The sequence below is a fragment of the Hypanus sabinus genome, chromosome 29, assembly GCF_030144855.1.
Source record: "Hypanus sabinus isolate sHypSab1 chromosome 29, sHypSab1.hap1, whole genome shotgun sequence".
NCBI lineage: Eukaryota > Metazoa > Chordata > Chondrichthyes > Myliobatiformes > Dasyatidae > Hypanus > Hypanus sabinus.
In genome coordinates this window covers 22,772,156-22,787,553 of record NC_082734.1, presented here as the reverse complement: position 1 = coordinate 22,787,553, position 15,398 = coordinate 22,772,156, and the positions used below count along the sequence as shown (strand labels likewise).

At 47.0% G+C, this 15,398-nt stretch overlaps 1 protein-coding gene across 1 annotated transcript in view; it reads right to left on the bottom strand.

Annotated features, from left to right (window-relative positions):
* LOC132383130 (myosin-binding protein C, fast-type-like) overlaps positions 1-15,398 on the bottom strand; it is a 104,518-nt gene that overhangs the window by 67,011 nt on the left and 22,109 nt on the right. Inside the window, exons 5-8 of the mRNA XM_059953954.1 lie at positions 11,266-11,343; positions 4,771-4,919; positions 2,961-3,078; positions 1,617-1,659 (exon numbers count right to left, since the gene is read on the bottom strand). Coding sequence (XP_059809937.1) covers positions 1,617-1,659; positions 2,961-3,078; positions 4,771-4,919; positions 11,266-11,343 — 388 coding nt within the window. The remainder of the gene's footprint in view (positions 1-1,616; positions 1,660-2,960; positions 3,079-4,770; positions 4,920-11,265; positions 11,344-15,398) is intronic.

Here is a 15,398-nt window from a genome sequence, read left to right as displayed (position 1 = left end):
ATGGCTGCGAAATAGGTGTTTCATTGGCCCCAAACTTCACCGTACATGCGCGCGTGACTAGGAACGCGACTTGAATCTGATCAGCCACAATTTTATTAGGCGGTTTAGCGGGTTAAGGGGTAGAGATAAGGCTCCGCTGTGTGATGAACTGAGGTTGAGGCTGTGGGCCTGCCGCAGGCTTTGTGTCTGTGGACTCACTTCCGTTCCGAATGCTGTTTGCTTGCTTCTATTGTTTGCACAGTCTGTGCCTTTTTCCTCTCTCTCTCTGTGCATTGGGTGTTTGTTGGTTTGTTTTTAAATGGGTTCTTGCTTTGGGGCTGCCTGTAAGCGGACAAATCTCAAGGCTGTATAACTTACACATTCTTCCGATAATAAATGCTCTTCGAACTTTGAACTTCAAACATTAAGTGCATCACTCCTAGTTCATACGTGGGCACCTGGTATCCGCGGGCGGCATGGTAGCATGGCAGCTATCGTAACGTTTTACGGCACCAGCGGCCCAGGTTCAATTCCCTCCACTGTCTGTGAGGAGTTTGTACATTCTCCCGCGACCACGAGGGTTTCCGCCCACATTACACAGGGTTAGGGTTAGTAAACTGTGGGCATGATATGTTGGCACTAGCAAGGCGACAGTTGTGGGCTGTCCCCCTCCTCTCCCTGCACACCCTCGGGCTGTGTTGGTCATTGACGCAATGGCCCATCTCTGTACGTTTTACATAAGAACGTAAGAGATAGGAGCAGGAGTGGGCCAATCGGCCCCTCAAGCCTGCTGCTCCGCCATTCAACAAGATCATGGCTGATCCAATCTTAACTCTAGTTATCACCGAATCCCACAAGGCAACAGTGCCAACCAACAGGGCACCATGCCGCCCATTTTATTTTATTATTCATCCCGCCCAAACCCATGTGATCACCCGGGGAAAAAAAAATCGATTTGCCAATTGAGGAGAAAAAATCTGGAAAATTCCTCTCCGACCCATCCAGGCTATCGAAAACTGGCCCAGGAGATCACATGGCTGATCTAAACCCAGCCTCTTGTCCACTTACCTGCTCGCTCACCATATCCCCTAATGCCTGATGTTTCAACGTCATCATCATCATCATCATCATGTGTCGTATGACGTAAGTGATCATGGTCTATCCATGGCCATGATTGTTCTGGGCAAATTTATTTACAGAAGTGGTTTGCCATTGCCTTCTTCTGGTCAGTGTCTTTGCAAGACGGGTACTCTTTACAACTCTGATACTCTTCAGAGTTTGTCTGCCCAACTTCAATGGTTACATAACCAGGACTTGTGATGTGCACCAGCTGCTCATACGACCATCTACCACCTACCTCTATGGCTTCACAAGACTCTGAACAGGGGGCTAAGAAGGTGTGAAGGATGTCCTGCGGGCTAGAGAAGGGAAGGTGTGCCTCACACCTCCTTTGGGAGAGACGTACCTCCTCCCCGTCACCCGTGTGACAAATAAAGCTAACCCAATTTTGAAAAGGGCAGGAGACAGCGAAATTGCCAAGGTCATCTAACTTGTGCCTTTTAGGGGGAGGGCAGCCACCTACCGAACCAGACGCAGGTTGAGGACTGGGAAAACACAGACAGCGCAGAGGTACTCACGTCCGCTTGAACGCTGTCAGGAGAGTGCCAGCCTCTTCTGCAACTGTGGAGAGATTAGAGACGGCTCAGAGAAACAGCAGGTCAGGGACAAGCAGCATGCACTTATAAAGGGTGGATTTGAAATTAATTGAATCTAGGCAGAAAGCGCGGAGGGCAGTGGCTATGGATGGGTCTGAGAAGGAGCTTGAAACAGATTCACTGCTAACAAAATGCTTCAGAGATCCAAGTGAAGAGGGAAACAGCTCTTACTCTGGAGATTAAAGATCAAGGATCAACTTTTCTCACCATGTACATGTGTTAGGAATTTGCTGTGGTGTGTTGGCACAACAAGAAAGAAAAACAACATTTAACAATTATAAAGAATAGAGAATCATATAAAAATAGAGTTAGAGGTTAAAGTACAGATATGGAATAAAATGTGCATAATACATAAATACCACCGTGTATTTACAAAGATAAACAGCTTTATAAAGTCTTTACATTGCAGTGACTGAAACTATGTCAGAGAGGAAGGGTCAGCCAACATCAATGGGCTGAAAGGCCTGTAGTGCTCTGGAATGTTCTACGTTCTATGAAGGGGTTAAATAAAAAAACAGTGAATTGAACAAGCAAATCCAATTGCTGCTTTAATTTACACTGCAGGATTAGGTCAGCGTATAAGTGACTGAAAAGTCATTTGAGATTTGAGGGTGTAAATTGTGCAAAGGAGGGTCAGAAACAGACCCTGTCGAGGAACAGAGAAGAGTGTTTCAGGAAGAGAGGGAAGGTTTCTCTCGGGGCTGGCAATGATTTCAAAGGGGCCGAAGGGCGTCTTCAACAACTATCTGTAAACTTCGAGATTGGGGATGGGGGTTCCTCGTCGATCAGGGAGAAGGTCTGACTGGGCACAAACTCGTCCCGGAGGCACAAAGGACAGCAGATGGTGGAATTTGAGGCAACACACAAAATGGTGGAGGAACCCAGCGAGTCAGGGAGTATCTGTGGGAAGGACATGGACAGTCTGCCTATCAGGTTGGGACCCTGCATCTGGATTCACCTCTTAGATGAGAGAGAGAGAGAGAAAATCTGTGCATGTACGTATGTATGTGTGTTTTAGCATCTGTACAGTAGCTGTCGAGACAACAGTTGGGTCAGATAAAGAGATAATTATAACCACTGGGGCTGGAGTCCTGGAAATACCTACTGAGACACAAGATATTCTGCAGATGCTGGGAACAAACCACACAAAATGCAAGAGGAACTCTGCAAGTCAGGCACTTTTCGTAGATGTTGCCCAGGTATTTCCTGCTGGGTGACCCAGGGACCAAAGGAACCAGAGTGCATCATCCACGGTAACGTTCTTACCTTCAACGTTCAGGTCGAACGCCACACTGTCAAACTGTTCTTTTGAGGTCACCTCACACCTGTAGCTACCTGCACATGTCTTGTCAGTTTTCGTGATTTTCATCTCGTAGGTGTAGATCTGCGGAGAGGGAGCTGTTACTTGTACTAGTCCCGGCTGCACGCCCTCCTATCAGGTCACCTCCCATCCTCTGTCACTCCAAGGAGAAAACCCAACCCAGGCAAACTGCCTAGCTTGTGCATGTGATAAATAAAGCTAGTCTTCCTTTCTTCTTTCCTTTTCTTTGTAGCACCTGTGATCACCGGCGCCAGCTGAGCCGCCATCAATGACATATATAGAGAAAGGTGCCAGAGGAGGGCCAGTAACATCATGAAGGATCTCGCCCACCCTGCTCATGGACGGTTTGTCCCACTCCCATCAGGGAGGAGTCTACGCAGAATCCACACCAGGACTACCAGACTCAGAAACATCTACTTTCCCCAAGCAGTAAGGCTGATCAATACCTCTACCCACTAACTCCACCGCTACTTTAGTATTTCCCATCAGTCACCTTATGTACGGCCTGGCATCACTTTATGGACATACAATCAATCTACCTGGATGGGCTATCTTATGTATTTATTTATTGTTGTTTTTTTTATTAATATTGTGGAGTTGTTTATCTTTTGCTTGTGTTGGTGAATGGCCAAGTGGTTAAGGCTTCCATCTAGTGATCTGCAGGCTGTTAGTTCGAGCCTCGGCTGAGGCTGCATGTTGTATCCTTGAGCAAGGCACTTAACCACACATTGCTCTGCAACAACACCGGTGCCAAGATCCTAATGCCCTTCCCTTGGGCAACATCGGTGGCGTGGAGAGGGGAGACTTGCAGCTTGGGCAACTGCCGGTCTCCCATAAAAAAAACTTGCCCAGGCTTACGTCCTGGAAACTTTCCAAGGTGCAAATCCATGGTCTATCAAGACTAACGGAGGCCTACTATCTTTTGTGTGTTTTTGTGCTGAATCGGATCTGGAGTAACAATTATTTTGTTCTTATAGGCAATGACTCTAAACAATCTGGAATCGCGAATTATTGAGCTGGGTTCAATTCCAGCACTATCTGTAAGGAGTTTGTATATTCTCCCCGCGAACTGCACGGGTTTCCTCCGGGTGCTCCGGTTTCCTCAGCTACCTCCACCTCTCCAACACAAGGAGAAAGTACTTCAGACCCATGTGCTCAATCCTTCTCAGAACTTCCATCTCTCAGAAGCATTTGTTCTCATTCGTCTGTCCTCCACAAACAGCAAGGCCAACACCTGTCAGGAGAGAGGGGTGCCGACACAAAGGGACAAAGCACCCCTCCATGTGATGCGACTTCAACACATCAGCACACGGCCTCAGGCGAGGTCATTCTGTGCAGAGACCCCAGACTCACGTTTGCTTTTTTGTCAAATTACTCGCTGAACTGGTTGAGCGTCCCAGACTTTCTTAAACGTTTGGCCCATATCCCTCTAAATCCATCCCAAGGATCAGTGCAACTCTCTTTCAAATGTTGCTATGGAATCATGGAGCACTACAGCACAGAAACAGGCTCTTTGGGCAAGCTAGGCCACCACCTGCTGCTATTCTGTTTAATCTCATCTACTGCAACTGGATCAGAGCCCTCAAAAACCCTCCCATCCCTTGTATATCCAAACATCTCTTCAACATTGCAATCAAACCCACATCCACCATTTCCGCTGGTAGCTCGTTCCACACTCACACCATCCTCCGGGTGAAGAAGCTCCCCATCACCCCCCCCCCCACCCCAGATTCTCCGCAGAGGCCCCAGCCTCACCTTCCCCTTGCTGTCAAATTCCTCCCTGAACTGGTAGACCATCCCAGCTTTGCTCTTCAGATCCAACCACTTGCCCTTAAACCACTTGATGGCTGGCTTCTTCACGAGGCTAGAGGAGTCCACCTTGGCCACAAAAGAGACGGCTTCACCTGTCAACCAAAAGACAAGAGTTGCCTCAGTCCACATCACTGTTATTGCCACTGCTTGGGATAGAGGGCAAGGGGGAAGAAGTTCAGAAGAGATAATAGGAGGACCTTCTTCACCCAGAGCAGTGAGTACCCAGAATGCACTGCTATAGAGACCAGACCAGACTATGTAACAGTTTCTTCCCCCAAGCTATCAGACTCCTCAATACCCAGAGCCTGGACTGACACCTTACTGCCCTATTGTCCTGTTTATTATTTATTGTAATGCCTGCACTGTTTTTGTGCACTTTATGCAGTCCTGGGTAGGTCTGTAGTCCAGTGTCATTTTTTTTCTGTGTTTTTTTTTTCACATAGTTCAGTCTAGTTTTCGTACTGTGACATGTAACACCAGGGTCCTGGAGGAACATTGTCTCATTTTTACTGTGTACTGTGCCAGCAGTAATGGCCGAAATGACAATAAAGGTGACTTGACTTAGAGAGCGGTGGAAACAGAGTTGCTGTCAGCAATTATCTACACGGGGCATTTGAATCATCCAGGCACATAACTCTGGAGATTTCAGCATTGCATTTGGGAATACAGATCCATAATTCCTTGGAAGTGGCGTCACAGGTAAATAGGGTCATAAAGAGGGCTTTTGGCACACTGGCCTTCATACAGGAGATGGGATGTTATGTTGAAGTTGTATATGACATTGGTGAGGCCTAATTTGGAATATCATGTACAGTTCCGGTAACCACCTACAGGAAAGATGCAAATAAACTTGGAAGAGTGCAGCGAAAACTTACAATAACGTTGCCAGGGCCTGAGTTATAGGGAAAGGCTGAATAGGTTAGGATTTTATTCCCTGAAGTGAAGGATGTGGGGAGATTTGATAGAGGTTAAACAAAATTGTAAGGGGGTATAGATGGATAATTACAAGCAGGCTTTTCCCAATGATGTTGAGTGAGACTAGAACTGGAGGTCACAGGATAAAGGTGTAAGCCGAAATACTTAAAGGGAACTTGAGGGGAAACTCCTTCACTCAAAGGGGGTGAGAACGTGGAACAAGCTGCCAGTACAAGTAGTGGATGTGGATTCAGTTTCAGCACTGAAGAGAAGTTTGGACAAGTACATGAATGGGAGGGGTACAGTCCAGGTTCATGTGGACGGGACGAGGCAGAATCGCAGTGCAGCTTGGACAATGTAGGCCAAAGGGCCTGTATCTGTGCTGAAGTGCTCCATGTCTCTATAGGGTTAATGCAGATAGATATCCTTGGTATGGCATCCAAATGGCCTATTCCTATGTTGTACCAGTCCTCTTGCACTATGCACCGTCTAAATTTGGTTGTGAATGAGTGGAGTTCGAGGGTGGTCTTTCTCCATCATCAAAGCTTTCCTAAAACCCACCCCTCTATCTCCACTGCCTGCTCTAGAACAATGTCCTCATCCACACCTCTTCACCTCCAAGTTTCTCTGCTCCAACCTCCATCCCGTCTTCCGTGCGGCGGCCATAGGGTTTAGTCAAACCTTGTGAATGGTGCATTCAGCCCTCGGGTTCACATGCTGCACAAATATGTCGCCAGGGTGCCTAAGACTTTTGCACAGTATCGTACTTTTGTCAACGTGGAGCGGAGAGCGAGTTCGTAAATCTGACGAGAGCAGAGGATGTTGGGAATGGCGAGGGTGCCGCGGCAGGGGTGTGGGACAGGTGGTGGGGTGCAGACACACCCAGCCCTGAGACGCCAGGCGTGGTCATTCGATTCCAAACGACTGGTTTATTGATCATTACAGTATACCTCTCTGGTGCTTCCCGCTCCCTTCCCCTTTTCCCAACCATGATTCCCCTCTCCCTGCCCCCTTCCCACTCTCAGTCCACAATAGAGAACCATATCAGAATCAGGTTTATCATCACTCACACACGTCATGATTTTTGTTTTGCGGGAGCAGTACAGTGCAATACATAAAATTATTACAGCACTGTCCTAGCTAGACTTTTGCACAATACTTCATAGGAGTGGTTATTGTCTGTGAACATCAAGCAAGTACAAGCTAGCAACCTGACAGAGGAGATGTGAAAAGATGCCTACTCTGCAGTCAATCCTGCTGGTTCTCGAGGCCTCATTAGCATGTTGGGCTGTTTCCGTGGTAACCAGAGCCTTTGGCTCAGGAGGGGAGTCAGATCCATGTAGGAGGTACTCCTCTCGAGCTGGTGATGTCAGAAGTCACCAATCAGCTGCTGCTCCTCACCTGATTGGCTCACCTGATTGGGCAAGAGGCTCGGCATTGGTGAAAGAGTAACCAGAAAACTTTGATGTAGCACGCAGCAGTTCAGCAGGAGCGGGGGGGAGATGGCCAAGATGGCCCAGATATCATAGAACAATACAGTACAGGCCATTCAGCCCACAATGTTGTACTAATCTCTTATCTCTAAGATTATTCTCACCCTTCCCTGCCACATTTTCTTTCAACTATCTGCCTGTTAAATATCCCTAAAGCATCTGCCTCTACCATCATCCCACAGCTTGTTTCATGCACCAACCACTCCCTGTGTTAAAAAAAAACCTCTGACATCCCCCTACTTTCCTCCAATGACCTTCAAATTATACCCTTTTATATTAGCCATTTCCACCTGGGAAAAAGGTCTCTAGCTGCCAACTCTATCTATGCCTCTTAGCATCTTGTACACCTCCAACAAGTCATCTCTCATCCGCCTTTGCTCCAAAGAGGAAAGTCCTAACTCGCTCAACCTATCCTCATAGGACATGCTCTCGAATCCAGGCAGCATCCTGGTAAATCCCTTCTGCCCCCTCTCTAAAGCCTCCGCATCCCTCATGTATTGGGGCACGATACCACAGTCAGGAGAGTTGCTACTCTCACGATCTCCAATAAGACATGCTCTCTCTAATCCAGGCAGCATCCTGGTAAACCTCCTCTGAACCCTCTCTAAGGCTTCCACATCCTTCCTATAATGAATGCAATATTCCAAGGATGGTCTAACCAAAGGGAAAAGCCCAAGCTCACCCAGACTATTTTTGTGGAAAACACTGGCAGAACAAAAAGGAGGGAGGTGGGTTCTGGAGACAAGATTTAACCTCTACTGCAGGTGTTCCCAGCCTGGGGTCCACAGACCCCTCAGTTCATGGTAGGGTGCATGCCATAAAAAAGTCAGGAACCCCTGCTCTGCTGGGACTTAGGGCAACACAAGAAGGCAGGCCCAACGCTCGCTAGGAGAACCCTTGGATCTGAAGATCACTGGACTGACCACACAAGGTCTGATCAAGCAGCACGCTGTTCAAACAGCGAGTGATTGTCGTTCTTCTTCAGCGTTAGCATTTCAAATAAAGCTCCAGTGAGGCAACTCAAAATCCTGGGAAGGGAATGGACACTCGATGTTGGAGGCCGAGACCATTCATCTGATCTCACCTCTATGTTGAAGACCTCACTGGGCCAGATGAAGGGTCTCATCCCTTTAGAAGAGAGATAAGAGGGACTTATTTAGCTGGAGGGTGGTGAATCTGTGGAATTCATTGCCACAGACGGTTGTGGAGGCCAAGTCACTGGGTGTATTTAAAGCAAAGGTTGGCAGGTTCTTGATTACTAACAGTGTCGAAGGCAGGAGAAGGGATTGAAAGGAAAAATAAATCTGCCATGATTGAATGGTGGAGCAGACGATGGGCCAAGTGGCCTAATTCTACTCCAATTCCTTGAAACAAAGCTAAGACGAGGCCACAGAAAACACTGGGGGGTCAGGCAGCATCTGTGGAGGGATGTTTCAGGTCAAGGACCTTCATCTGGACTGATGAATTCCTCATCTAAGAGGTTTGTCCAGATGAAGGGTCTCAGCCCAAAATATCATCCTCTATAGATACTGCCTGACCTGCTGAGGGCCCACCATCCTGTTGGTTGCTCCAAAGCTAAGACATAAATCTTTCACCAACTGACACTGGTGTGTCTCAATTACTCACACCACCTCTTCCAGAACCAGCACTCGCTGATCAACACTGTCCTCTCTCACTTGCTCATATTCATTCCATTTCGTCCTGTCTCCTAATCCCTCCAAATTCCTGCTCTTCCTTCTGAAATAACCACAAAGACGCCGAGCTTCCAATCCCTCTTCTTTGCTATGGCCATGAAGGAATTACAACATGGAAGAAAACACCTAACTAGAATAAGCCAGGGGAAGCGGAAGTAGGCACGTCGAGCGCCTTTGTCCTTGCCACATGCGGGTGGCCATTTTGTGAAACTGCTTTGCAGCCTCCATTTGGTGGGCTGCCTTGCGAACAAGTTTTGCGCAAGAATGGCTGGATCAAAGTGGACACATCTGACAATCGCAGCTGTCTATGGTCCCTACTGATAAACTGCTGAACTGGAGATAATTTCCAAACAAAAGAGGCTGTATGAAAGATGTTCTTTGGTAAGAGGGAATATACAGGTTTATGAATAGGACAGTCTGTGTCTGACCTGAGTTACCCAACCCTAGCAACTGGTTGGTCTGACCTGACTCAGAACAAAGAGATCATTAGTTACAGGTTGTTACTTGCAAGAAGGGCAATAAAATGGCAACTGCCTTGCACCAGGACCAATGGAAAGCTGACACACATTAGCTAGATAGGCCAGAGCCAACTAGATTGAAACACAGCATCTTGAACTGATAAGGAAAGAAAATTAGAACGAAGGGGCTTCAAATCCAAGGCAGCAAGAACTCCAGAGACTAACACTGGGGCTCTTTCTTGTGATAGTCACTCTCTAAAGAAGGATCAATTGTTTAGCCAACAGGAGATCCCCTATCTCAAAGAAAATTCAACGGTTCAATTTAATATCAGAGAATGTATACAGTATGCAACCTGAAATTCTTACTCTCCACAGACATCCACGGAATGGAAGAAAACCCCAAAGGATGAATGACAGGGGAAAAAATGTCAGAACCCCAAAGACCCCCACCCTCCCAAGCATGAGCATCTAGATCTCCCCCCATCACCTACCAAGCAAGCCACAGCAAAGCCCCACAAAGAGCCCCTGATCTGCAGTCCAGCTACAGTTCATACCCTAGCATTATAAATTCAGTGCTATAAATTGGAGAAGTGGTTTGAGTGAGTATTGGTGCATAGAGCGCAATGGAATTCATGGTTTGTTGGCCTGGAGTCAATACAGTTACACTGATATTTCTGCAGAGACAATAAAATTCAGGCTTTGAATTTATTAAGAGTTGCGTAGTGAATTGTCTAATCTAGATCAGATGGAGGGGGTGTTAGATCTTGTTTTTACATAACAATCAATGGTTACCATATAGATTTTGACATTTAAAAATCTCAATTTAATTCATTTCCCAATTATTTCAGTAGGATTTCTGCTCGTATCTCTGAATCAATGATCAACCTAATCTAATAACTTAACCACACCATCTTTACCCACCTTAAACTCTCAACTATTAAGACAAATATATTTCTGTGCAAGAGTCTTAGGTGTTTTTATATATATATATATATATATATACATACACACACACACACACCTAGAGTGCCTAAGACCTTTGCACAATACTGTATTTGTCAATGTGGAGCAGGGAGGGAATTTGTAAATCCGGTGGGAGCAAAAGATGTTGGGAATGGCGAGTGCGGGACAGGTGTCGGAGGAGAAGTACCAGGGGTGGGGTGCGGGTGCAGACACACCCAGCCCTGAGACACCAAGCAATGTCATTTGAGTTCAGACAATTGGTTTATTGATCATTTACTGAATGTTTCTCCGGTGCTTCCCACTCCTTCCACTCTCCCTTCCCCTTTCCCCAACCATGATTACCCTCTCCCTTCCCCTTTTCCCAACCATGATTCCCCTCTCCCTTCCCCTTTTCACAACCATGATTTCCTCCCTCCCTGCCCCCTTCCCACTCTCAGTCCACAATACAGACCCATATCAGAATCAGGTTTATCATCACTCACATACGTCATGAAATTTATGTTTTTTGTTGTGGCAGCAGTACAATGCAAAACATAAAATTATTACAGTGCTGTGCAAAAGTTGTAGGCACTCTATCTATTTATATGTGCACAGTAGTGTACATCAATCATACCTTGTCCCTTAGCGTGCACTATTTTCAGGAACAGAGATCAACATTAAGTTCTTCTTGACTTTCAAAAAACATAGAATACTACAGCCTACAATGTCGTGTCAAACTTTAAACCTGCTCTAAGAATAATCAAAGCCTCCTTTCCTACAGAGCCCTCCTGAATGATCTGGCCGTAAGTTTAGGACACATTACTGTGGATTTCCAGTGGAAGGCACGGCACCCTACACCCTCCTCCGAAGCCCCTGCATAAGCTAACCTCTAACCTCTAACCCCCATGAGGCGATCGGCTTCCGCGGCAGACTTACCAACACACACATTCTTTGTTTCGGGCTTTAAAATGAAGAGACCAGTGAGTTCGTGATGGGCCTCCTCGGGGGTTGTATCTGTAAAGAACAAAATGGTGCAGGCGCTTTAGAATTAAGTCTGGGAATAATATAAAATAATAATATAATTAAGTCATAATATACAGTTTACAAAAGAAAACCAGAAGGGTATCAATAAATATTGTCAGCAAGTTCGTTCTCTTGCTTTTGGTCAAGCCACAGATCAGGAAGGTCAAAGGTAGGGGTTAGCGCCATCTGAGGTGCACACAGGTCCTGAAGAAGGGTCTCGGCCTGAAATGTTGACTATCTCTTCCAGGAAATGCTGCCTGACCTGCTGAGTTAACCAGCATTGCGTGTGCTGATTAGGATGATAGGATAGGCTTGGAATCAAGGACCAACTTCATTCGCCACATACATTTACAGGTATAAACGCGTGTCTGGTTCTACTGAAGGCCCACGAAGATGCCCTGTCTTGGGGTTAGAGGATTGTGTGTGTACGTAGGTGGGAGGGAGGGGAGGGAGGAGGGACGGCACTTGTTTTGCCTCTGTTGTTTTGGTGCTTGTGATCTGCGTTGTTCTGTCGAGCGCAGTGGGCATGCAGTGCTGGCACCAGAATGTGTGCTGACACCAGCAGGCCATCCCCAGCTCAGGTGTGTTGGACGTTAGCGTGAACAACGCACTTCACTGTATATTGTGGAGTATGCATAATAAATAAATTTTAACTTTGATTCTTGAATCTTGAGCGTACTAGGAATTTGCTGTGGTTTGTTGGTCAGGGTGCAAGATTGAGAAATGGCTGATCAGGTTAACAGACTGGGGGAAGAAACCCTTTAAGTTCAGCTAGATAATAGAGCTAAGGTTTAGGTGTAGGTTAAGTTTAGTTTTAGATAATTGTACAAGGTAAGCTCTCTGAGTTTTTGTGATCAACAATCTATTCAACAACGGGCGATGATAAAATGGTAATCGAGTTAAATGTCAAATACCAAAAGGCATGGCTGTAGAGCCACTGCCTCACAGACTAGAGAAGCAGGTTCGATCCTGACCTTTGGCGCTGTCTATGTTCACGTTCTCCCTGCAGCCCCCATGTTTCCACCGGATACTCCAGAATCCTCCCACATCCCAATGAAGTACCAGCTGATGGGTAAATTGGCCGCAGTAAATTACCTCAGGAGCAGAGGATACTTGGTGGGAACATAGGGAAAATGAGGTGGGATATTTATATTCAATTCCAAATATCTAAAAGCCCAGATAGAGTGGACGTGGAGAGGATGCTTCCTATAGTGGGAGGATTTAGGACCAGAGGGCACAGCCTCAGAATACAAGGACATCCCCTTAGAACAGAGATGAGGAGGAATTTCTTTACCTAAAGGATGGTGAATCTGAGAAACTCATTGCCACAGACTGTTGTGAAGGTCAAGTCATTGGGTATATTTAAAGCAGCGGGTGATAGGTTCTTGATTAGTAAGGATGTCAAAGGTCACAGGGAGAAGGCAGGAAAACAGAGTTAGGAGGGAAAGTCAGTCTGCCTGTGATGGAATGGCAGAGCAGACTCAATGGGCTGAATGGCCTTATTATTATGGATCATTGTTAGATCAGTGCAAAATCTTAACAGGAACTTGATGAGCTAAAAAATGCATATAGGGTTTGGGAAATACCTGGCTAAGTCATTATTATTAAAAATGTTTTTGTTCACTTAAATAAATTTAGAAGTTTTTAGACAAGTTTGTAGAAGAAAAGTACCTGTTGTTAATATGCCAATGTTGGAGACCACTGGCCAAACATGAGGCTTAGCAGTTAGCGTAACATTCTATAGCACCAGGGTTAAGTTCACACCATCGTCCGTAAGGGGTTTGTACGCTCTCCCCGTGACCGCTGAGTGCTCTGGTTTCCTCCCACAGTCCAGAGATGTACGGTTAGGGTTAGTAAGTTATGGGCGTGCCATGTTGTCGCAACTCATGAGCTGCACCCAGCGCCTTATTAAGACTTTACTCCCCGAGATGTGGAATGAGAGGGTGACCTAGTGGAGATGCATAAAATCGGGGGAACATACACAGGTTGAATGCTCATAGTCTTTTTTCCCCAGGGAAAGGGATTTGAAAACCAGGGGGCCTAGATCTAAGAAGGACCCAAGAAGCAACTTCTTCACACAGAGGGTGCACCGTATATGGAATAAACTGCTAGAGGAACATACAATAGCAACATTTAAAAAAACACTTGGACGGGTACATGGATCGGAAAGGTTTAGAGCAGGGGTTCCCAGCCCTCTTAATGCCATAGACCCCTACCATTAACCGAGGCGACCCCAAGCCAGGAAGCCCCGGTTTAGGGGGATTTTGGACCAAAAGCAAGCGAATCAAACTAACTCAGATGGGCAAACACGAGGAAATCTGCAGATGCTGGAAATTCGAGCAACACACACTGTGGTGAGGACATGGCAGTCGAGCAAACCTAAGTGCTGAACGCGGAGGTCGAGTATGGAGACATTGCCGTCGTAGCAAGTGTGGGAAGGGTTCCAAGGTGGGCTTTACCTGGAATCTTGGTAGATAATTCAGGAATAATTCTAGACTTAGAACTGATAGTCCGAAACACCATGGAGTGAGGTAACTCACACAGAAGTCGACCAATGAACTAGCACCTTCTAATTGTGGTCACAGGATTCTTAATCTGCCTTGGTTGATGGAATGCAGGTGCTGATAGTTATTGGAACCTGGGAATGATTGGGAACTAAACAAGGTGGTTAAGGCCCAATTCCTGAGGAAGATAGCCAGGTGCCAGAAGGGACCATGACACACACAAAATGCTGGTTTACGCAGCAGGCCGGGCAGCGTCTATACTAAGAAGTACAGTCGACGTTTCGGGCCGAGACCCTTCGTCAGGACTTTGATGGGCTTCTTGGTTGGGGTGGATGAGTCTGTGAGCCGACCACGGTATAAAGGTGAGCAGCACTGTAGCGTCTCGGTTAACCTAGCGCTTTACAGTGCCGGCTGTAAGATCGGGGTTCAATTCCCGCCACTGCCTGCACGGATTTTTTACGTTTTCCCCGTGACTGTGTAGGTTTCCTCCAGATGCTCCGGTTTTTGCGGAGCAGGCTTGAGGGGCCGATTGGCCTACTCCTGCTCCTATCTCCTATGTTCCTCCCCCATTCCAAAGGCGTACGGGTAAGGGTGAGCAGTAGCAGTGCGATCACTGGAGTCGAGTACGATGTTTCCCTATCAGGGGTTGTCTACCCGTGGGCCTTCAGGTCATTCTGGCGCAGCACGGGCAAGAGTCAGTGATGCCCGTGATTAGAGGCTGTTCAGAAGCGTCTGTGGGTTGTGGGCACACTACGTCGGCGCCGGGCTGCCCTGCCGATCTGACTTGGCGCAGGCAACGCATCCCACTGCACATGGCGGCGTACGTGTGGGAAATAATCTGATCTGTCTGAGCCCTCTCTCACCCATTTCACACTGCGTGGAGAGCTTCACACAGGCCCACTCGCCACGTAGCTGATGAAGACCATTTAAATATAGATGGGAAGATTATGCAAATCCCTTCCCTCCTGTATGAACTGGGAATGAGCAGTAAATAACAATGTCACTGTGCTGAAATGCACTCCCCCATATTATATGGTGAAACTCAAGTGTAACCAGTCTCCTGCTCAAATCCATTCGGATTCTCCGTTACGCTGGGAAGCAGCCCGAAAACAGAGTAATTGAAGCTGTATGAGAGATCTGAACACTTGGGTCATATTTTAAATACCTCTCTCTACGCCTTAGTTCACGGCAAAGTCTATTCAGCAGGCTTTGCGGAGTTTGCCTCGGTGTTGCCCTTGCAAAGAGGTAAATGATTCCAGGGTAATGACTGCAAGGCGCTGGGTAAAGTAAAACAGGATAACCTTTGGCAGTCAGAAAGAAAATCTAATCCTCTCACCCACTTGAGTTTAAAGTTACTTATCATCAACCCCCCCCCCCCGCCCTCGCAGCTCCCATCGGGCAGGAGGTACAGACGCCCGAGGTCCCGCGTCGCCAGGCTCAAGAACAGCGACCTCCCTTCGGCCACTGGGTTCTGCAAATGTGAAGCGGGCTTCGCTTTCCTCTCTTGTGAAAGCTGCGCGCTTAGAAATGTTCCGCATCCCC